The following is a 20,182-nucleotide window of genomic DNA, read 5'->3' as shown; positions in this document are numbered from 1 at the left end:
AGGCCACCAAACACGAAGCATGAATGGCAACATTTAAAGCTGCAGTACACTCATGTATATTCAGTGTTTGCAGCATTGAAACAACTGTTGTGTTTGTCTTATACAGCAGACATACAGCTTGTTGTGTTGGCAGTCATCAACATATCACATACGTCTCAACAAGTGGCACACTGTGTATTTATGCTAAAAAAGGCAATCATTTTAACCTATTGGGTAACCGCTACACTGTGCTAACTGAGAGACAGGTCAGGACTTTGGCTCACTGTTGTTCATAGTTGTCACTATTTTTGTTGTGTTTGAGCTCAGTCACTTCCTGTGGGCAAAGTTGTGACTGAACTTAAATTCACCAGAATTTCACCACAGGACAAAGAGTTTCCGTGGTGGGGTAATTGTTCACTTGTCTCTACAATTCTGAAGCTCAACACTTGCTGTACTGAACTAATATCGTGAGTATGAGTATATCATTTTTAGCCCTTGACTTTAATCATTTTGTGCAGATACTTATAGTAGCATCGAGAATTAATGACCATTTGTGAGGCTGCAGTAGCCTACAGGATGAATGTGAGGGGAAGGAGATTAATCACAAATCATTTGATGTCAGTTTTGAGAAAGGAGTTGATTTTTTTTTTCTTTTTGTAACTTGAGGATGGGACAGATGTTGTTCTTTCTGCTGGAGTTTATCTGTGAGTACATCACTGACTAATGATACAGATTAATGAAAATGTTGTAATGAGAAGAACAGACTACCAGAGCTTTGGTCAGTTTCTATGAAAGATTGAACAGAGCAGACGTGTTCTCAGCATGGTTGTTTTGAAAGACAGATCTTGACTGTGTGATTTAGTGTCGTGGACTGTGATCAATCATCACAGAAAGGTTTTTTAGCAGTGATTTGCAACACATTATCCAACTGTTGTTATTGTATATTGGTAATTTCTGTTTGATAATGTTGTAAGTCTCAATCTTCATTTCAGTGCTGAATACACTCCTCTACAGTGGACAGACTCAAGGTAATTACTTTGCTTTTTTTCTTTTTTCTTTATTCACATTAGATGAGTATCCACCCGCATTACCTTTAAGCACGTCCCATGTCTCTTTCTTGTATTTCCTCAGTGTATTCATTACAGGACACATAGACTGTGACTAGAAAAGTGTTTAAACTGTGATGTTTATTTTGCTAACTGTGCAGTGTTGTGTGAATGTTTGTGTTGTGTGAATGTTTGTGTTGTGTTCTAGATGCTGTGCTGAGGCTTGAGCCCAACTGGTCCACTTTTTTTCCTGGAGAATCTGTTACCTTCATATGTGACATGAAGGAAGGAAAAGACACTGACTGGGAATACACAATCAACAAGGATGATCAAGAATTTGTTCACTACAATACACATAAAGACTACACATTAACTCTGTCTACAGGCTACAGTGGTAAATACCAGTGCACTGGTCGCCACAAGAGCTCAGGTTTCATAAAAAACAGTAACATCGTCTCTTTAACCATATCAGGTAAATCATCAATATTTTATTACCATGAGAAAGTTTATCATGAGCACTAACACTTTTGAACCCTGTTCATAAGATTGCCCTAATTCTGTTAATATGTACAGTACAAATCCAATCATACTTTTAATCTTTCACTTCTGGAGCTCTGCATTTCAAGAATCTTACATAATTATTTCTGGGTTTTCACTACAAAGATATGGAAAGATTCCCTTATGAAACCAAATACAATACATATTCCACATGTTTTTGTTTCTTATTCCAACAGAGAAACCCAAGGCCACACTGACACCAGGCCCAACAACCATACCAGTAGGAGGCAATGTGACACTGACCTGCTCTGTGAAGGGCTCTGCTGGATGGAAATATGAGTGGTTCAGACGTTCAAGTCCTTCTGTCATTTCACCCAGAGATGGTGGAAACCCAAACAAAGTCAGTGTCTCACAAGGAGGCACCTACTGGTGCCGAGGAGGCAGAGGAAAACCAGTCTTCTACTCTTATCCAAGTCATGATGTCTCCATTGAGATAACTTGTGAGTTTAATCATTTTGTTTGGAATAAAACAACCTGTATTCCTGGTTACAATTTTACAGCCATGATGTTTTCTTTGTTGATTTGTTTTCCCTGTTTGTTTCTCATCTGGATATTTTTGGTGTGAACAGTTTCCAATGTGAGAGTCAGTGTGACTCTGCAGCACAGCTGGCCTCAGATATTCACTGGAGAGAGGATCACTGTCAGATGTGAGATCCAGGGAGGTGGAGACACTGAGTGGGAGTATGAATGGAGAACTACCAGCTCAGTCAAACCTCCAAATCAACATGAATTCAGGATTTATTATGCTTCATCATCTCACAGTGGAAACTATGAGTGTAGAGGCAGAAAGAAAAGTTCACAACAGTCTTCAACAAAGTGGAGCGATTCCTTCAATTTGACAGTATATGACAGTAAGTCACATCATATTTGATCAGTCATCATTGATTCAGGCTGAAATTATAATGATTTATATTATGTATACACCTTCATGTTCCTATTAGAATTTAGAGATAGTGGACATAAAGAAATAATGTCAACTATGCAGGATACAGATATTGCATAAAATCCACTAACAAAATATACTAACATGTTTTCACTGTCTTTCCAACAGATAAACCTCGGCCTGTCCTCACTGTGTCTCCATCATGGCTGAGTCCTGGAGCCTCAGTAACTCTGAACTGTGAGGTTGAACATCCATCTGCAGGATGGAGGTTCTACTGGTATAAGACTGTTCCTGATCTGTCACACAACTACTACAGCTATGAGCTGTTACCTGGTAACAGCAGAGGGACTGAACAGGATTCCTACATCATTCATGGTCAGACACACACAGCAGGATATGTGTGTAGAGCTGGAAGAGGAGATCCAGTGTTTTACACACGTTACAGCCATTCTAAGTTTGTTTGGTCTGGAGGTGAGTTTACTGGTTTGTTTCTTGGTTTCTTTACTTCTCTGTTTGCCTTGGTCTTTCCAGTTGTCTGCCTGTCACAGACTATGTTGTCTTTTTACCTTCTATGTACGAGGGTCATTCAATAAATAAGGTGAATTTTTTGGTATAAGGACTTCTAATACAGATAAAAGCTTACTTTTTTTAAATTTTTCAACGTAGTCTCCCAGCACTGTCACACACTTTTCCCATCTGTGCACAAACTTCCGTATTCCCTCAGCGTAAAAATCTTTGGACTGATGTCTCAGCCAGTCGCTCACAACACTTTTGACTTCATCGTCACTTTCAAACTTCGTGCCTCTCGTGAACGCTTTCAAGGGACCAAACAGGTGAAAGTCTGAAGGGGCAAGGTCTGGGCTATAAGGGGGATGAGGGAGCAGTTCCCAGCCCAGCTCGTTGATGGTCTGCACCATTTGGGCTGCTGTGTGAGGCCTTGCGTTGTCATGATGCAAGATGACTCCTTTTGACTGATGACCCCTGCGTTTGTTCTTTATGTCTTTCTTGACCTGCCTCAGCAGTTCACAGTAGTTAGCACTGTTCACAGTGCTTCCTTTTTCAAGGAATGAAATGGTGATTGGGCCTTGCATATCCCAAAAAACGGTGAGCATCACCTTCCCACTGCTCCGTCCTTCTTTAAACAATTTAGCCCACTTGTAGACATTTTTTTGGCTGAAACATGTGGCACCATACACAGTTGACATTCTCCTAATGAATTTCAATGGGTTTGCACCCTTCAGCAACCAAAAACTTACTAACTGACCGCTGTTCAATCCTGGAGCATGCTTTTTGGTCGGCCATCTTTGTTAATCGCCAAAACTCTCAAAGTTTTTTTTAATCTGCAAAAGAAATTAAATCCATGTGGAAAAAAAAGTAAAACAAAAAAAAAATTAAAAAAGTAAGCTTCTATCTGTATTAAAAGTCCTTATACCAAAAAATTCACCTTATTTATTGAATGACCCTCGTACATTGTGGTGACCCTACAACTTCCTTCCTATAAAAACAGCATGAAGTCAATTTTTTTTTAAATTATCAGGATTTTATGTTTAAAAAAAATACATAAAAATAAAAAAAATAAAAAAAGTTTGACTCCAACTCAAGTATTTGTCAAATATGTAAACAACAACACACACAGCTTCATTTACATTCCACTGTTTCTAAACTTGAAGGTTTTGCTCCAGATCCTCTTCCTGTCTTCTTTTGCTGGGACAATTTTTCATTACCTCCACCAACCTTTAGTTACTCTCCATTGAAAGTAGTTGTTAACAGCAGTTCCACAACAGTTTTCAACTACATCCTCAGTTTTGCACATTGACACACATTCCAACCTTGAATTTGATTTTGACCTAATGATATTGTACAATATATCTCATGAGGTTTGACCGTTTGTTTTCCAGATCTTCATCCAGCAGCGTCTCTCACGGTGAATCCTGACAGAGTGCAGCACTTCACCTCTGACTCTGTCTCACTGAGCTGTGAGGGAAACTCTGCTGAGTGGAGAGTGAAGAGGTTTAATGAACATGGCTACCAGTCACACTGCTCTGACTGGGGGAGAATGACTGGATCAATATGCAGTATTAGTAGTTTACAGTACACTGATTCACTGGCGTACTGGTGTGAGTCTGGATCAGGAGAATTCAGTAATGCAGTCAACATCACTGTACGACGTGAGTGTTAATCAATTCATTTTTGTTTCTCATTGTTTATTCAGTGTCCTGTAGATTCAGTCTATGTATAGTAGACGTACATAGACTTCACCTCTGACTCTGTCTCGCTGAGCTGTGAGAGAAACTGCTGAGTGGAGAGTGAAGAGGTTTACTGAAAGAGTCCAACTCAGTATTACAGCATACATTATTATTAGTATTACAGTCTACATAGGTCCACCTTTATAGAAAATAAGTTGTCAGTCTTCATCATTAGTGAATACTGCATGCTTTTAATAGTACTAGTGGCTTCACTCACTTCCTTTGTACACTAAAGGGATTTTCAAGTTGTACATGCACAAGCGAAAGGACTTTGTCAGGTCACTGTGTGCTGATTTTATAGTTTAAAAAGTGTGAAATAATCTAATCTAATAATAGTACGTCAACATAAAGCAGCTGATCTCTGAATAAAGCTTCATATTCTTTGACTGATTCACAGGTGATGGTATTATCCTGGTGAGCCCTGCCAATCCTGTGGCTGAGGGACAGTCTGTTACTCTTGGCTGCAAGTTGAGAACAGAAAATGTTGTTTCTAATGTGTTTTTCTATAAAAATGACAAACTCATCCAAAATGATACAAGAGGGGAGCTGAATATCTCTGCAGTGTCAAAGTCAGATGAAGGTTTCTACAAGTGTCAGTGGTCAGGACAAGAGTCACCACAGAGCTGGATGTCAGTTAAAGGTGAGAATGATTAAAACAATTTCCTCTGCTTTTATTTTGAAAGCTGTGCTACAGTCTGAAATAGAAATAATCACTGAATTAGAAATCGGCTGCATCAACCTATTAGTTTAGAAATGACCTTATACATTATGGTTTTCATAATGAAATATTAGACTATATTCTTTCTTTCTAAATTTTGTTACCAATACTTGATGTGACTGTGAGTGTTTTGATAAGACCTTGATGTTATTTGCACTATGAAAAGAAAAGTGTCAGAAATAATAATGATTATTGATTATAGCTGTGTCCAGGTCTGAAAGTTCTTCGTTTCCTGTGCTGCTGATTGTTGGGTTGGTTTGTGGAATTTCACTGATTATTCTCCTGCTGCTGTTGTTTTGCTGCAGAAAGTCTAAAGGTGAGATCTTTTCCATTCTGATATTCAATAACTCTGATGAGTGAGATGTATCCTGATCCAACTATATGTACAGCAGCAATACAAAACCATTTAACGTCTAATGTCTTTTTCACAGATCCATGCTGTAACAGGTACAACACTCTCTTGTTTTATCTTCAACACAACAACAACACTTAACATGTTTTTTACTTTAACTACTTTGACCTTGTGCTATTTATTTTGTCCACATGTGTCAGCCTCCTCCAGTCTCAGAGAAACAATCAGAGCTCTGCTACAGACCAAGATGAAAATCAACAGCCAGTATACTCGTCTCTTCTCCACGGTCAGCTGTCTATCTAATATTGAATGCTCTCACAGCTTTTTCATATCCAGTTGTTATATTTTACAATAATAACATTATACCCTGTTCTGCAGGTTTCAAACACATGAAGTGACTAACCTGATGTAATTTTCATTTCTATTGATGTGCAGGTGACATTTGTGTCTATGAATCAATCAGAGGCTCTGGGAATGGTGGGAATGGTACAGTATAAACTTTGATTCATGCAGAGAAGTCTGAGAATGATGTGATTTTAACTGAGTGAGTAAAATCCAAGTAAAACCTTCTCATTTCAGGTGGACAGGCAGATACCACTAGAAATGTTATATCTCAGATTGAGCTGAAAGGTGTTGGAAAGAGAAGTGAGTACATAACATATGAAACATAAATGATTTGATTGTTAATTCAACCAGCAATCCCCTAATGTACATGTATCATGTGGCTAAAAGTATCTAGCTCTAATTGTAATATTAAAATGTGATATTTGAACATTTCATTTCCAAACCACAGGCTTTAATCTGCTGCTATAACAGCCTGCACTCTTCCTGCCCAAACATCAAAAACAGCCCCAGAACACACAAAGTACACACTGGTATCCATATACTTTGCATGTGATGAAAAAGAGCTTGATTAATTTTTCTGTATGATCTTTACAGGAAACAGAGATGATCCAGGGGAGAGGTCTGACTACTGTAATGTGAATCCAGATTCTGCTACAGGTACAAATATTAGCTGTTGGCTATTTAGCTGTATTTATTGTTGCCTCAAATTACAAATGCATTCAGTAAAGCTGTAAACAGCCTTGATAATGTTGTAGAGGTAGTGTGTCATATTTTTCATTTGTAGCTATTGTCATTTTGTTCCAGGTCCATAAAGAGAGGTGCATCATTGACAAAACAAGAGACTCATGATATGAACACAACAGCATGAAAAACATAAATCATGTTTAAACATGTTTAACAGCATTTATACCACTGCTGCCATCTGAACATTAGACACACACCACTTTATGCAGTTTTGTAGCAGAACATATGAGAGGATTGCATGATCTGGATTTAATTTCAGCATCAATGACAACATTACTGAAACAATTTGCTTTTGTATTTATGCTTATTTTGCATATTTTTGTTACAATAATGCAGTAACTTTGTAGGTTATATAGACCACTGGACCTTTAAAGTAAGCTGTGATGTTTTACATTGGTTTTCTCAGTCATTATTTACAAATGACTTAATGGGTGATTACTGGATGACTTAATGAATGGATGATGAGTTATGTTGGATGAAAAAAGCATAATGTAGATGTTTTTTTGTTTTTTTTTACAAACTGATGTGGTTGTTGTATAATGATAAATTAAATCTTATGCTGAGTTTCCTTTATGCATTCTTATTTCTGAGTCTACTGTAGCAGGAGGCAAATGAAACTGCAAATACCTTTAATCAGTTTAACATGTTTGCAAACCACAGGCCTTGTTAACTCTGGAAGTTGAAAATAACTTAGTGATTAATTTATTGTTTTGGTCTCAGTCAGTGATCTTGTAGAAAATCAGTTCTAAAATTACAAATGTTATTGATACCATTGCCTCCAAAGGAGGTCATCTGTGGCAAGGCAAGAAAGTAACGTGGAGAAATGCAACACTTCACATGTATGATTTTCAAATTAAAAATGAAAGGTAGGTTTATTCCCCAGAATCACTGTCAAAAATAACAATATTTGCCTTATTTGCTACAGTTGACAGGCTGACAACACCTTCTGTGCCAGTAACCCCTGAACTTTTATCCATTAAGTCATGTAATTAATTTTCCTCATTCATTTACAAAGTTTAGAGAAAAGTTATCAGTTCCTCCATATCAGGTAGAGAGTCTGTGTTATCCTCATGTCCACTTAAAATTCAGTTAGCATGACACAATCTGATATTATCAACAACATAACCTTGGAGGAAATTGTGCAACATGTCTTGCTACAGACCTATCTGTACTATCTCTTTACTGAAAACAAATGGCTATCATTTTTACTTGGAGCTGCAGTGCTAAAAATAAGGAAATAGTGTTCAATAGTTAGTAGTTCAACAGTTCAATGTGTTCTGTTAGCCAGATGACGTGTTTCACACCTGCTTTACTGCATGAACCAGACAGAGCAGAGGTGACAGGGAGTGTCCATGATGTACAATAGAGCAGGAACTTTAATGTCAAATTTTGTCTTGTCTTATATTTCAGACTGAGAACTTTTGACCTTCCACGTCCTTAATATCACCACCAGTCACTGTTGTATGTAAAAACAGTGAGTTACAAATATTGTGCTTTAATATTTTATTTATTATATTGACATCAACTATTACCACTGTCAGTTTGACCAGTGTTTTTGACAGAGGCATGCGACTGGGGTAAAAGTTCAAGCACAAGCAGTAGCCTTTAGTGAGACACCAACAGCAACTAAGAACAACTAGCTGCCTTTTATACCCTCCCTAATACCAGTTTTTGGTCAGAAAAGAAAGAGACCAGGATCATATAAAGCCCAAAATATTTACATAAGACCAACACCAAATGAAATGCAACAGAAAGAATATGTATTTACATAAACACAGATCACTGTAAATAATCCAATTACACATCTGCACAACCTAATTACACAGACTAGTCTTAGCTCTATCTGTGCTGCCCCTTTCATTATAATGGTTTGCTCTGGGAGCTCTTAAGCAGGTGATTGGACCTGCTTCACTCTTTTGCCAACAACCACAACCAGAGGTGAGTACTGCCATTATCACTACCTGCACATTCAAGTAATCTACCTGAGCTGCTCTTTCTGTATATATATGAAGAATCACAAAACTCATGTGTGTCCATGTTTCTTTAACTTATGATTCTCTGTACCAATCACCCAACAGAGAAACTTCCTGGCAACTGGAGCTTTAGGTTTCCCCATTTTGCCTTTAGTTTGTGAAGATATGCAGCAACAAAGGCAACTGAAATTATAAAATATTAATAAACACATATAATACATATTGTAGCAATGTGTAAGAACACACACAGCAGCTAGCCTCTGCATTGCATCTGTGAATGTCATTGGTCGTCGGGATTCAACAGTCTGTCAATCTGTCAGTTTTTCTAGGATACTTTGAATGCAGGCTATTTCTGCTTCAGTGCTCATGTGATTGAACGGATGAGAAAGCTCCAGGATGGGCACCAACAGTTACTCTCACTGTGTGTACAATACGTAATGATATTCTATGTATCATGTTATGTGAATTATACTGCTATACATGCTGGGGTTTTTTTTTTTATTTTCTATGGATTTTCCAGAAAAGACATTTGCTCTGTAAAGCTGCTGTGCTGAGCCATTTTTCATGCACATTTTTTACAAACTAGTTCAATAGTTGTTCAAGAGTGAACTAGTTCATTAGTTCTAAGTGTCTTCATGATGAAATACCACTAGATGTCAGTGTAGTCAATGTTTTACCTCATGAGGCTAACAGCAGAGGAAGCCACTAGAGATACCGGACAGAAAGTTTTATGTCCTACAGTTTTAAACATTTGAAGTTCATCTCTCTATATGTAATACATTAAGTCACTGTATGCCTTTTAAATCTTTTTATGTAAATGAGCTTTCATAGATTTTTCTGTGGTGGTTCAGATGTCGAAATGGGCTTTGGTCATCCACTTCTTCCTGTTATAAAAAAAACCACCACCACCAGCAGAGATGCTTGTATTCAAACCACAGTCTGTAATTAGAGCTGTTTAGTTGTTTGCACTGTGAGTGTGTCTATCAATTTCTGCTACCTCAACAAAAAAAAAAAAAAAAAGAAGAACATGCTGATAAGATTGGTGTATGTGATATTTATAACACAATGAAATGGTCTCTTTTAGTATTTCTCCCTTATTTTATCACATTTGTTGTGGCCACAGACTGTTAACAATAAGGGTCAAGCTAAGAATGACAAAGGTAAAATCTCCTGCAGTTGTTCTTGTACAACATTTTGCTGTTTGATTTTAATGTGACTTTGTTACCGTACAAACATGATGCTGCCATGCTTGTAAAACAGATGCAACTGAAAGCAAAATATCGACTTGTAGTGATGGCAGCAATATCACACTTACTTGTGGTGATATTTAGGTGCACAGCACTTGGTTAAGGTGAAAAATTGTGGTCTGGTTTAACAGAGAGATCAAACTTCACAGTGACTGCAGGCACAACCTGCTTGCTTGAATTCAACCAAAACCATAATCTTTTACTAACCAAAGTGCTTTTGATAAACCTAACCACAGACAGGACTCTGGATGCAAAACCTGATCCCTCCTGTGACAGTCTTGCTTTGGGTGCTTTGCATGTCCACCATCCACCCCAACCTGCCTCTTTGCAACTTTGCTGCTGTCATTGAATTTAGCGCCTTATTCAAAAAACATGTTTCCAACTGAAGCACATGAGTCCTGCTCACTGTCATATAAAAAAGCAAATGTGCGCCCATGTACATGAAATCATTAGACAACATGTACTGGAGAGTACAATTTTAACAACTTGTTATGTTAGCAGTTATCAGCATCTTATCAAGTGGCACATTGTGTACTTATTGAATGCTAAAAACGGAAATCATTTTAACGTATAGGGAAACAGCTACTACTGATGAAATAAAACCTATCCGGTGGAGGGGGCAGGACTTTGGCTCTTCACACGCTCTCTGTTGTTCATGACACTATTTCTGCTGTGTTCAAGCGAAGTCACTTCCTGTGGGCAAAGTTGTGACTGAACTAGAAACTAGATATTTCACCATAATAAGAGTTTCCATTGTGGGGTAACTGGATACTTGTCTCTACAATACTGAAGCTCAACTTCAGCTGAGGAATTGACAGATTTTCAGATGCAATTTTTACTGCTGGGTGCCATGGATTACCATCAATTACTGCACTGAATTGATGTCAGTGAGTATGACCTTTTCAAAGTGACTTTAACAGTTTATGTGGCAACCTACGATTGCATCAAGAATTACTGACCGTGAGGCCGCAGTAGTGTACAGGATGATCGTATCTACCCTGTGAGGGGAGGGAAACTAATGTTAAATCATTTTATGTCCTAATGACTTTCATCAGATTTCTTGTGCAATCCTACACCTCAACATAATGCACTGTATCTGCTAAAGCAGTTAAAAACTGGTCGTACTCAAGGCTAATCCACCATAAGCGATGTTCTGATCTAAAGGTCACAGTTTTGGTCATTCTAACAGTCATGTATCTCATTGGACTGACTGAGAGAAAATGTCAGTCTCTGTTTGTTCACACATTCATACTGAACCTTAATGTCATTACTTTTAACCATGAAGTCTTTTAGACAGTTATTCATGTGTATGAAATGGACCTCGAGAACTTTCTCTGTCCATTTCAGTTCAATTTTGATTCATTAAAATCATTCTGCATTTCGTTTTCAAATGTCTATTAAACCTACGTGCCAATTTTGAGAACCGAGTTGGCCGCTGCTAAGCAAAACTCGTTCATCTTAAATTCTAAAGATAGATATCTGTAGATAAATATACATTTTCAGGGTAAACAATACAGTACCTTTGACAGGTGTCTCAAATCATTAACAGTGCAATAAACTTTAACACAGAAACAGTCCATAGAAAGGACTCTGTATAAATGGTGATTGCTTTTATTCTGAAAAAGAAGATGAGTGGAAGAGGGAAGTGCTGAAATGGTAATCCATATAATTTAAAACAAAGATATTTATAGCACCTTACTGGAGGAACTGTGTGTTTTCCTTCAGATAATTAAAAAGTGTAAATTTTGACCACATTTCATATCACATTCACTATGGAGGGTAGCAGACGTGCACACAGGCTGTTCTGTACACTCCTGCAAAGATACATATTGATTAAACACGTCACAATACAGACACTATGCAGGCAAGAAAAGTGTGTATATGAAATATTACATGCACAAACCTACGCAATGTGAAATGTGAAAGGTCAAATTGAAGGTATGTTCAGGAGATGATGTGATTAGTTTATTATTTTATTAAAGATCAAGGAGAAATGTTTGCATTAAAGTCAAGATAATATGTTTCTACAGTGTCAGGAGAAGAAGTGCAAAGACGTCAATGTATGCTGTGACCAGTCTAATTGTGTTAGCTTTGTGTAAAAGGGAAGGAAGCACAGACAAGAAAAACTCAGAGGAAGGAGAAGTTGAAAAAATGCACAGTGCAATATTTCTATGAGATGAAACTCATGTTTCTCTGCAGTTTCTCTTCATGTGCTGCACAACTTTCTCTTTATACAATGTGGAGGAATTTCTCAGCAGCAGAGTGACAGAGTGTCAGCGCTGGATGTGAGGATGGGACAGATGTTGTTCTTTCTGCTGGAGTTTATCTGTGAGTACATCACTGACTAATGATACAGATTAAGGAAAATGTTGTAATGAGAAGAACAGACTACCAGAGCTTTGATCAGTTTCTATTAAAGAGCAGACGTGTTCTCAGCATGGTTGTTTTGAGAGGAGGATCACCAAAATGTATTTTTTTTTTTAGCAGTGATTCACTAAATTTTGTACATTCAAATGACACATTAGCCAACTGTAGTTGTCTTTGATGAAAGCCCAGTTGTTTGCTGTGATTATTGTTTATTGATTGTTTCTGTTTGATTGATAATGTCTTAAATTTCACTCTTTATTGCAGTGCTGAATACACTCTCCTACTGTGGACATGCCCAAGGTGATTGCTGTTCTCTCTCTTATTTATTTATTTATTTATTTATTTATTTATTATCTTCAGATGAGTATCCACCTGCTGCATTACTTTTAAAGACGCCCTGTTTCTCTTTCTTCTTATTTCCTCAGTGTATTCATTACAGGACACATAGACTGTGACTAGAAAAGTGTTTAAAACTGTGATATTTATTTTGCTAACTGTGCAGTGTTGTGTGAATGTTTGTGTTGTGTTCTAGATGCTGTGCTGAGGCTTGAGCCCAACTGGTCCACTTTTTTTCCTGGAGAATCTGTTACCTTCATATGTGACATGAAGGAAGGAAAAGACACTGACTGGTACTACAGAATCAGCAGGGATGATCAAGAACTTCTTTCCTGGCGTATAAATAAAGACAACACATTGTATCTTCAGTCGTCAGCCTACAGTGGTAAATGCCAGTGCTTTGGTGAACACAAGAGCACACATGTCAGTAAAAACAGTAACATCGTCTCTTTGACCGTATCAGGTAAGTCATCTACATTTTATTACCATGAGAGTTTATCATGAGCACTAACACTTTTTTGAACCCTGTTCATATGATTGCCCTAATTTTGTTTATATACTGTATACAGTATTAAATATAATCATACTTTTAATCTTACTCTGAAACTTCCACCACTGTATTTTTCCCTGTGGTACCAGCATTTTAAAAGTAATCCAGATTTACTGTGCTATTTATTGTAAAACAGTAGTTACTGCAGATAAAATAATAAGAAATAAACTAATAATTAAAGGAAAAAAGTGCACAGTGAAACTCTACATTTCAAGAATCTTACATAATTAAGTTTCCTTGTGAAACCAAAAACAGGGGTGAAGGAAGATGAAGAATTCAGAAAGAGACCTGTGGAAGAGGTCTAACGACTGATGGTGTGGTATTAATGACACTGGACTGTAGAAATAAAACTGACCTGATTTGAAGATTGATGTCAGATTGTGATGAGAACTTATACGTAACATTACATGAACTCTACCTCATGTTTTAGGTCAATTTTTAAAGCCATTCCCATTTTAATAATCCACATGTTTTTGTTTCTTCTCACAGATGATAAACCCAGAGCCACACTGACACCAGGCCCAACAACCATACCAGTAGGAGGCAGTGTGACACTGACCTGCTCTGTGGAGGGCTCTGCTGGATGGAAATATGAGTGGTTCAGAAGTTCAGGCTCCTCTCATACTCTGCTTGTGAGTGACGGTGCAATAAACAAAGTGATCAGTGTCTCACAAGGAGGCACCTACTGGTGCCGAGGAGGCAGAGGAAAACCAGTCTTCTACTCTTATCCAAGTCATGATGTCTCCATTGAGATAACTTGTGAGTTTAATCATTTTGTTTGGAATAAAACAACCTGTATTCCTGGTTACAATTTTACAGCCATGATGTTTTCTTTGTTGATTTGTTTTCCCTGTTTGTTTCTCATCTGGATATTTTTGGTGTGAACAGTTTCCAATGTGAGAGTCAGTGTGACTCTGCAGCACAGCTGGCCTCAGATATTCACTGGAGAGACGATCACTGTCAGATGTGAGATCCAGGGAGGTGGAGACACTGAGTGGGAGTATGAATGGAGAACTACCAGCTCAGTCAAACCTCCAAATCAACATGAATACAGGATTTATTATGCTTCATCATCTCACAGTGGAAACTATGAGTGTAGAGGCAGAAAGAAAAGTTCACAACAGTCTTCAACAAAGTGGAGCGATTCCTTCAATTTGACAGTATATGACAGTAAGTCACATCATATTTGATCAGTCATCATTGATTCAGGCTGAAATTTTAAAATAATTTCTGTTATGTTCGGTCTGTTAATTGATTCAACTAATCAATTGCAATTAATCGCATGATTGTTCATAGTTAAGGAATGATTCAAATGATTCACTCCTTCAATCTGTTCTAAATGTATCTTGAAGGGATAATTATGCAAATTATGTTTATTATTATTGCATTGATCCAAAACAATGACAATGCTGTCCAGAATATTCTCCAGCATGTAGTATTTGACACTGAACACACTCCACTGGTAATTCACTTCACATCGAGAGTAAATGCAAATAACATTGGTCTTGTCAAGAGAACCATCTAGCAGGGCTTTAAAGCTCAACTTTCATAAATTCATTATCTATACCGAGGGGTTGAGCCAATCTCAGCTGACAATGGGCAAAAGACAAGTACAGCCTGGACAGATCGACAGTCAACATTGTATTAAATTCTTCAACAAAATGCACCTAACATATATTTATTCTGGGACCATTTCTTTCCAACAGCTCCCCAGCCTGTCCTCACTGTGTCTCCATCATGGCTGAGTCCTGGAGCCTCAGTAACTCTGAACTGTGAGGTCAAACATCCATCTGCAGGATGGAGGTTCTACTGGTATAAGACTGTTCCTGATCTGTCACACAACTCCTACAGCTATGAACTGTTACCTGGTAACAGCAGTGGGACTGAACAGGATTCCTACATCGTTCATGGTCAGACACACACAGCACGATATGTGTGTGGTGTTGGAAGAGGAGATTCAGTGTATTACAGTTATCCTAAGTTTGTTTGGTCTGGAGGTGAGTTTACTGGTTTTCTATCCCTTTCTGTTCACCTTGGTCTTTCCAGTTGTTTGTCTTTAACAAACATATTTAAAAAACTAAAACCTATATCCACATCTTATCTGGTATGTACATTGTGGTGACCTTTTCTCTAAAACCAGCATCAGGTCAAACTTTCAGATTTTTTTTTTTATTTCTTATTTTTCTCCTCTCCTTTATAAATATTATTAAACTTATTAAAACACTAAAATATGTTTCTATAATTCAAATCAGTGTGTCAACAATTTTACTCCTAATCAAGAATTTGTCAAATCTGGAAATGATAACTACAATTAAGGTTAATTGTTTAAATGAAAATAAAATGAAATAATATGAATACACAGCGTTATTTACATTCAACCATTTCTAAACCTGCATCTTTTGCTCCAGGTTTTCTTCCTTTCTTCTTTTCTTGGGGCAACTTGTCTTTACTGCTGCCAACTGCATCGCTGCCCTGTGCAGCTGGCAGAAATATCCATCACCTCTGTGCTAGTATTGTCCATGCACATTCTTGTGTGCCCTGGTCCAGCACTGTGTGAAAACGATCATGTTGTAGGGAAGTTGAAGTTTTATCCTCAACAATACGAAGTCAAAAAACACAATACACCTTTTGCTGTGAATGCTGTGAAACTGAGTGATGAAGTTATACTATTTGTCGGCTGTTGTCTTATCTGTACAGTGATTTTTCTTTTCATACAACAGTTTTCAGGTGCAGTTATAAAATCAGGATTTTTAGTGAAGAGCAGTAGCTTGGAAATAGCTTGGAAGTTACTGCTGGTTAACATGTAGTCTTAATAGGCTGCATTTGAGTCACTATTTCATACTTCTTCTAATGTCTGACAACAGATACAGATAAAAACATGGTGAAAAAAAAACAAAAAACAGGAGTTCAGCTGCACTAAAATACTGTATATGTGAGCACAGAGATAATGTGCTATAATGGGCTACTTTCCACTGAGAGTAGTCATTTGCAAGTTCCACAACAGTTTTCAACTACGTCCTCAGTTTTGCACATTGACCATACACAGTTCTGCCATATACTTGGTTTTGACCTAGTCTTGTTAATGGTATTGTACAGTATATTTCATGAGGTTTGACTGTTCATTGTGTTTTGTTTTCCAGATCTTCATCCAGCAGCGTCTCTCACGGTGAATCCTGACAGAGTGCAGCACTTCACCTCTGACTCTGTCTCACTGAGCTGTGAGGGAAACTCTACTGAGTGGAGAGTGAAGAGGTTTAATGAACATGGCTACCAGTCAGACTGCTCTTACTGGGGGAGAATGACTGGATCAATATGCAACATTAGTAGTTTATGGTACACTGATACACTGGTATACTGGTGTGAGTCTGGATCAGGAGAATTCAGTAATGCAGTCAACATCACTGTACAGGGTGAGAGTTAATCAATTCATTTTTGTTTCTCGTCATTTATTCAGTGTCCTGTAGATTCAGTTTATGTAGGTCCAGTTTATATTCTGAAATTAAAATGTCAGTCTTCATCATTAGTGAATACTGCATGTTTTAATTGTACCTGTGGCTTCACTCACTTCCTTTGTACATTTAAGACACTTTTAAATTGTACACAGACAAGCCAAGTGTCAGGTCTTTATCAGGCCACTGTGTGCTGATCTTAGAGAAGACTGAAAACATGCAGCACATGTGATTTATTCTAATCAATGTACGTCAACATAAAGCAGCTGATCTCTGAATAAAGCTTCATATTCTTTGACTGATTCACAGGTGATGGTATTATCCTGGTGAGCCCTGCCAATCCTGTGGCTGAGGGACAGTCTGTTACTCTTGGCTGCAAGTTGAGAACAGAAAATGTTGTTTCTAATGTGTGTTTCTATCACAATGACAAACTCATCCAAAATGATACAACAGGGGAGCTGACTATCTCTGCAGTGTCAAAGTCAGATGAAGGTTTCTACAAGTGTCAGTGGTCAGGAAAAGAGTCACCACAGAGCTGGATGTCAGTTAAAGGTGAGAATGATTAAAACAATTTCCTCTGCTTTTATTTTGAAAGCTGTGCTACAGTCTGAAATAGAAATAATCACATAATAATTAGAGTTAACTTGTTAGTTTGTGTGAGAGAAATTGCTTTGTACAATATGTTATTCATAATGAAACACTAAAATCCAAAAGAACACACATGATTATTATGAGTTTGTTACCAAGACTTGACGTGACTTTGACTCTGTCTCTGTAAAGCACTGTGGAAAATCAATCTGAGAAAAATGTCACAGAAAAATATATTTTATTGATTATAGCTGTGTCCAGGCCTGAATCCTCTCAGTTTCCTGTGCTGCTGATTGTTGGGTTGGTTTGTGGAATTTTACTGATTATTCTCCTGCTGCTGTTGGTTTGCTACCGAAAGTCAAAAGGTGAGATCTCTTCTCTCTGATATATGATTACACTCTAATTATTCAAAGGACAGATGCATTCTGATGTAATTACATGTACAGTAGCAAGAATGGAACAATTTGCTATACATTTCCATTTAACAACAAATGTCTTGTTTTCACAGATTCATCCTTTAACAGGTTGGTACAACACTCTCTTGTCTCATTTTGAGCGTGATAACAGAACATTATGTGTTCCCCAAAAATAAATCTAAATATGTTTATTACACATTTAGGGAGCCCGACAGGCCTCAGAGCACCAATCAGAGGTTTGCTGCTGACCACATAATCAGCCAAGATGAAAGTCAATACACTTCTCTCAATGGTTAGCCTTAATTTCATGCTTTATTGTTTACTCTAAATTTGTGGTTAACTGATTTGAAAGATGCCGGAATTCATATAATAGGATTAAAATTATTAAACTGACCTTGGTTTGATTTTCACTTCTCTGTAGGTGATGCTTGTCTCTATGAATCAATCAAAGGCCCTGAGGACACAGAAAATGGTACTGTGTATGTCTTTTGTTTAATGTGGAACAATTAGAGATACTAGAATATGATTTAGGGGAACTGTAAGTTATTAAATGACAATGCCTTAAGTTTTTTAAATATCCACATTTCAGATGAATCCAGGGATCTGACATATTCCACAGTTGAGCTCAAAGAAATTGCCAGAAACGGTGAGTACTTTTTCATGTAGTTTGAACCACATACAAATAAATGTTAAATACTTGATGTTTTTGTAGGCTGGCAGTGCTTAAATAAATTACAGGAAACTGTATTTTCATTCATTCATCTAATCCTTCTAACAGGGAAGAAAAATGACCCGGGGGAGAGCTGTGTTTACTCTGGTGTGAGGATAGGATCAGCTGCAGGTAGAGTCCATTACAGTCCCGCCTAAAGTTTTATTGTGTGCTGTGCCGCCTGCCACAGTGTCATTTTTTAATACTACCACCTGGAGGCGCTAAAGCTATCAAGTGTCAGATTCTACACATACAGTAGAATCTGATACTTGGGGATTTTTACATGGAGTCATAGGAGTGCCATAAAAAATAAAAAATGTGCAAAAATAAATCTGTTAAAAAAAAAAAACATATAAAAATAAATAAAAGAAATTATATAAAATAGATTAAGTACAAAAATAAATATATATTTGAGAATTTATTAGTAAATATACTTATTTACCTCATGAGTAACAGAATACTACTCAGAAAACAGGACATATTATCTAAGGGTTGATTTTGGTGACAACAAGTAAATTATATTATTATTATATAGCATTATATTTCAAGTAATTTTCTGTTTCACTGCACTGGCATATAGATACATACTATACATAGGGATGTTCCACATTTCATTTATTGTTATTCTGCTTATGCATCCATCCATCTGTCTGTGTAACCTACAATCTGGCTTCTCTTGTAGATGACAGTCTCATGTATGCTGAGGTACACTCCCACAAGAAAGGTAAAGCCAAGAAAAACAAAGGTAAGTCTACAGCCACCTGTACCTGTTATTATCCAACAGGTTGTCATTTCACTGTGTGGGAAACATATCAATATAATCATCTCTCCATTCATAGGAAAATCAGCTCCTGAGGTGGCTGATGAAACTGTATACTCTGCAGTCAAACCTGGAACAGCTAATGGTAATAATGCAGCAATAAGATAACTGGAATAGTGGGATTAGTCATTGCAATGATTTATTTTACATACAGTCAAATGAGTTAGAGTAAAATGATAGTGAGCACTGTTAACTTTTCAAGGGCCTTACATCTCTCTTCCCTTTGATTTTCTTACAGATTAATAAAAGACTGATAAAACCAGTGGAATGGACAACAACACGAAATCTTTATCCTTATTTAGGCAATATTTGCAGCTTTATTATTCTGTAACCATTTTCGTACAACCCTACTGTCCAGTTAATTTTATAGCTAATCATTTTAAAGAAACTTCTGTTTTACTTGGTGAAAAAACAACAGATTACATATAATATAATATAATATAATATAATATTAAAATATTCCCATTGAGTGTTAAAGGGGATATATTTTGTCTCTTCAGGGTTTAAAGCAGCTAAAGTAAAAGTTTCTTCAGTTCTCAGGATGCCTTCAAAATCAGCATATTTTCAGGGTTAGATGAAAAATCTTTGTAAAGATATGCTGTGTCTTAAAATGAATTATTATCTGCACAAGTTACTGTGTGTATTTTATTTTCATCTGGATGGATTTAGCTTTTTTGTGTTTTTTTTATGCTTGGTTGACCATCAATAAACGTTTGTTCCAGCAGGATGTTGTCATTTCTGTTTCTGTTACTTGTACAGGCAGAGGAAGCATAGAGGTGCAAGAGCTGAGATGTGATTATAACTATGTTTGTCTTTCACTAAGGTCAACACATCAGATATCTCAGTGGTTGTGCTC

General features: G+C 37.1%; 1 protein-coding gene across 1 annotated transcript; it reads left to right on the top strand.

The window, feature by feature from the left end:
• Window positions 1-358: 358 nt before the first annotated feature.
• LOC108883554 (uncharacterized) lies at window positions 359-20,050 on the top strand. Its single transcript, XM_051075742.1, has 34 exons — window positions 359-446; window positions 646-683; window positions 972-1,007; window positions 1,234-1,497; window positions 1,760-2,023; window positions 2,153-2,434; window positions 2,635-2,937; window positions 4,365-4,634; window positions 5,110-5,352; window positions 5,633-5,746; window positions 5,862-5,877; window positions 5,983-6,068; window positions 6,218-6,268; window positions 6,362-6,427; window positions 6,722-6,784; window positions 10,773-10,795; window positions 10,910-10,978; window positions 12,350-12,419; window positions 12,723-12,758; window positions 12,991-13,257; window positions 13,834-14,103; window positions 14,233-14,514; window positions 15,051-15,341; window positions 16,485-16,754; window positions 17,103-17,345; window positions 17,633-17,746; window positions 17,890-17,905; window positions 18,001-18,089; window positions 18,219-18,269; window positions 18,387-18,443; window positions 18,576-18,638; window positions 19,189-19,251; window positions 19,346-19,411; window positions 19,565-20,050. The coding sequence occupies exons 2-34, from the start codon at window positions 647-649 to the stop codon at window positions 19,567-19,569; spliced, it is 4,440 nt and encodes a 1,479-aa protein (XP_050931699.1). The 5' UTR covers window positions 359-446; window position 646; the 3' UTR covers window positions 19,570-20,050.
• The last annotated feature ends 132 nt before the right edge of the window (window positions 20,051-20,182 follow it).

Source organism: Lates calcarifer, linkage group LG14 (genome assembly GCF_001640805.2).
Source record: "Lates calcarifer isolate ASB-BC8 linkage group LG14, TLL_Latcal_v3, whole genome shotgun sequence".
NCBI classification, from domain to species: Eukaryota; Metazoa; Chordata; class Actinopteri; family Centropomidae; genus Lates; species Lates calcarifer.
The sequence above is the reverse complement of the archived record's forward strand: the minus strand, read 5'-3'. Positions and strand labels throughout refer to the sequence as shown.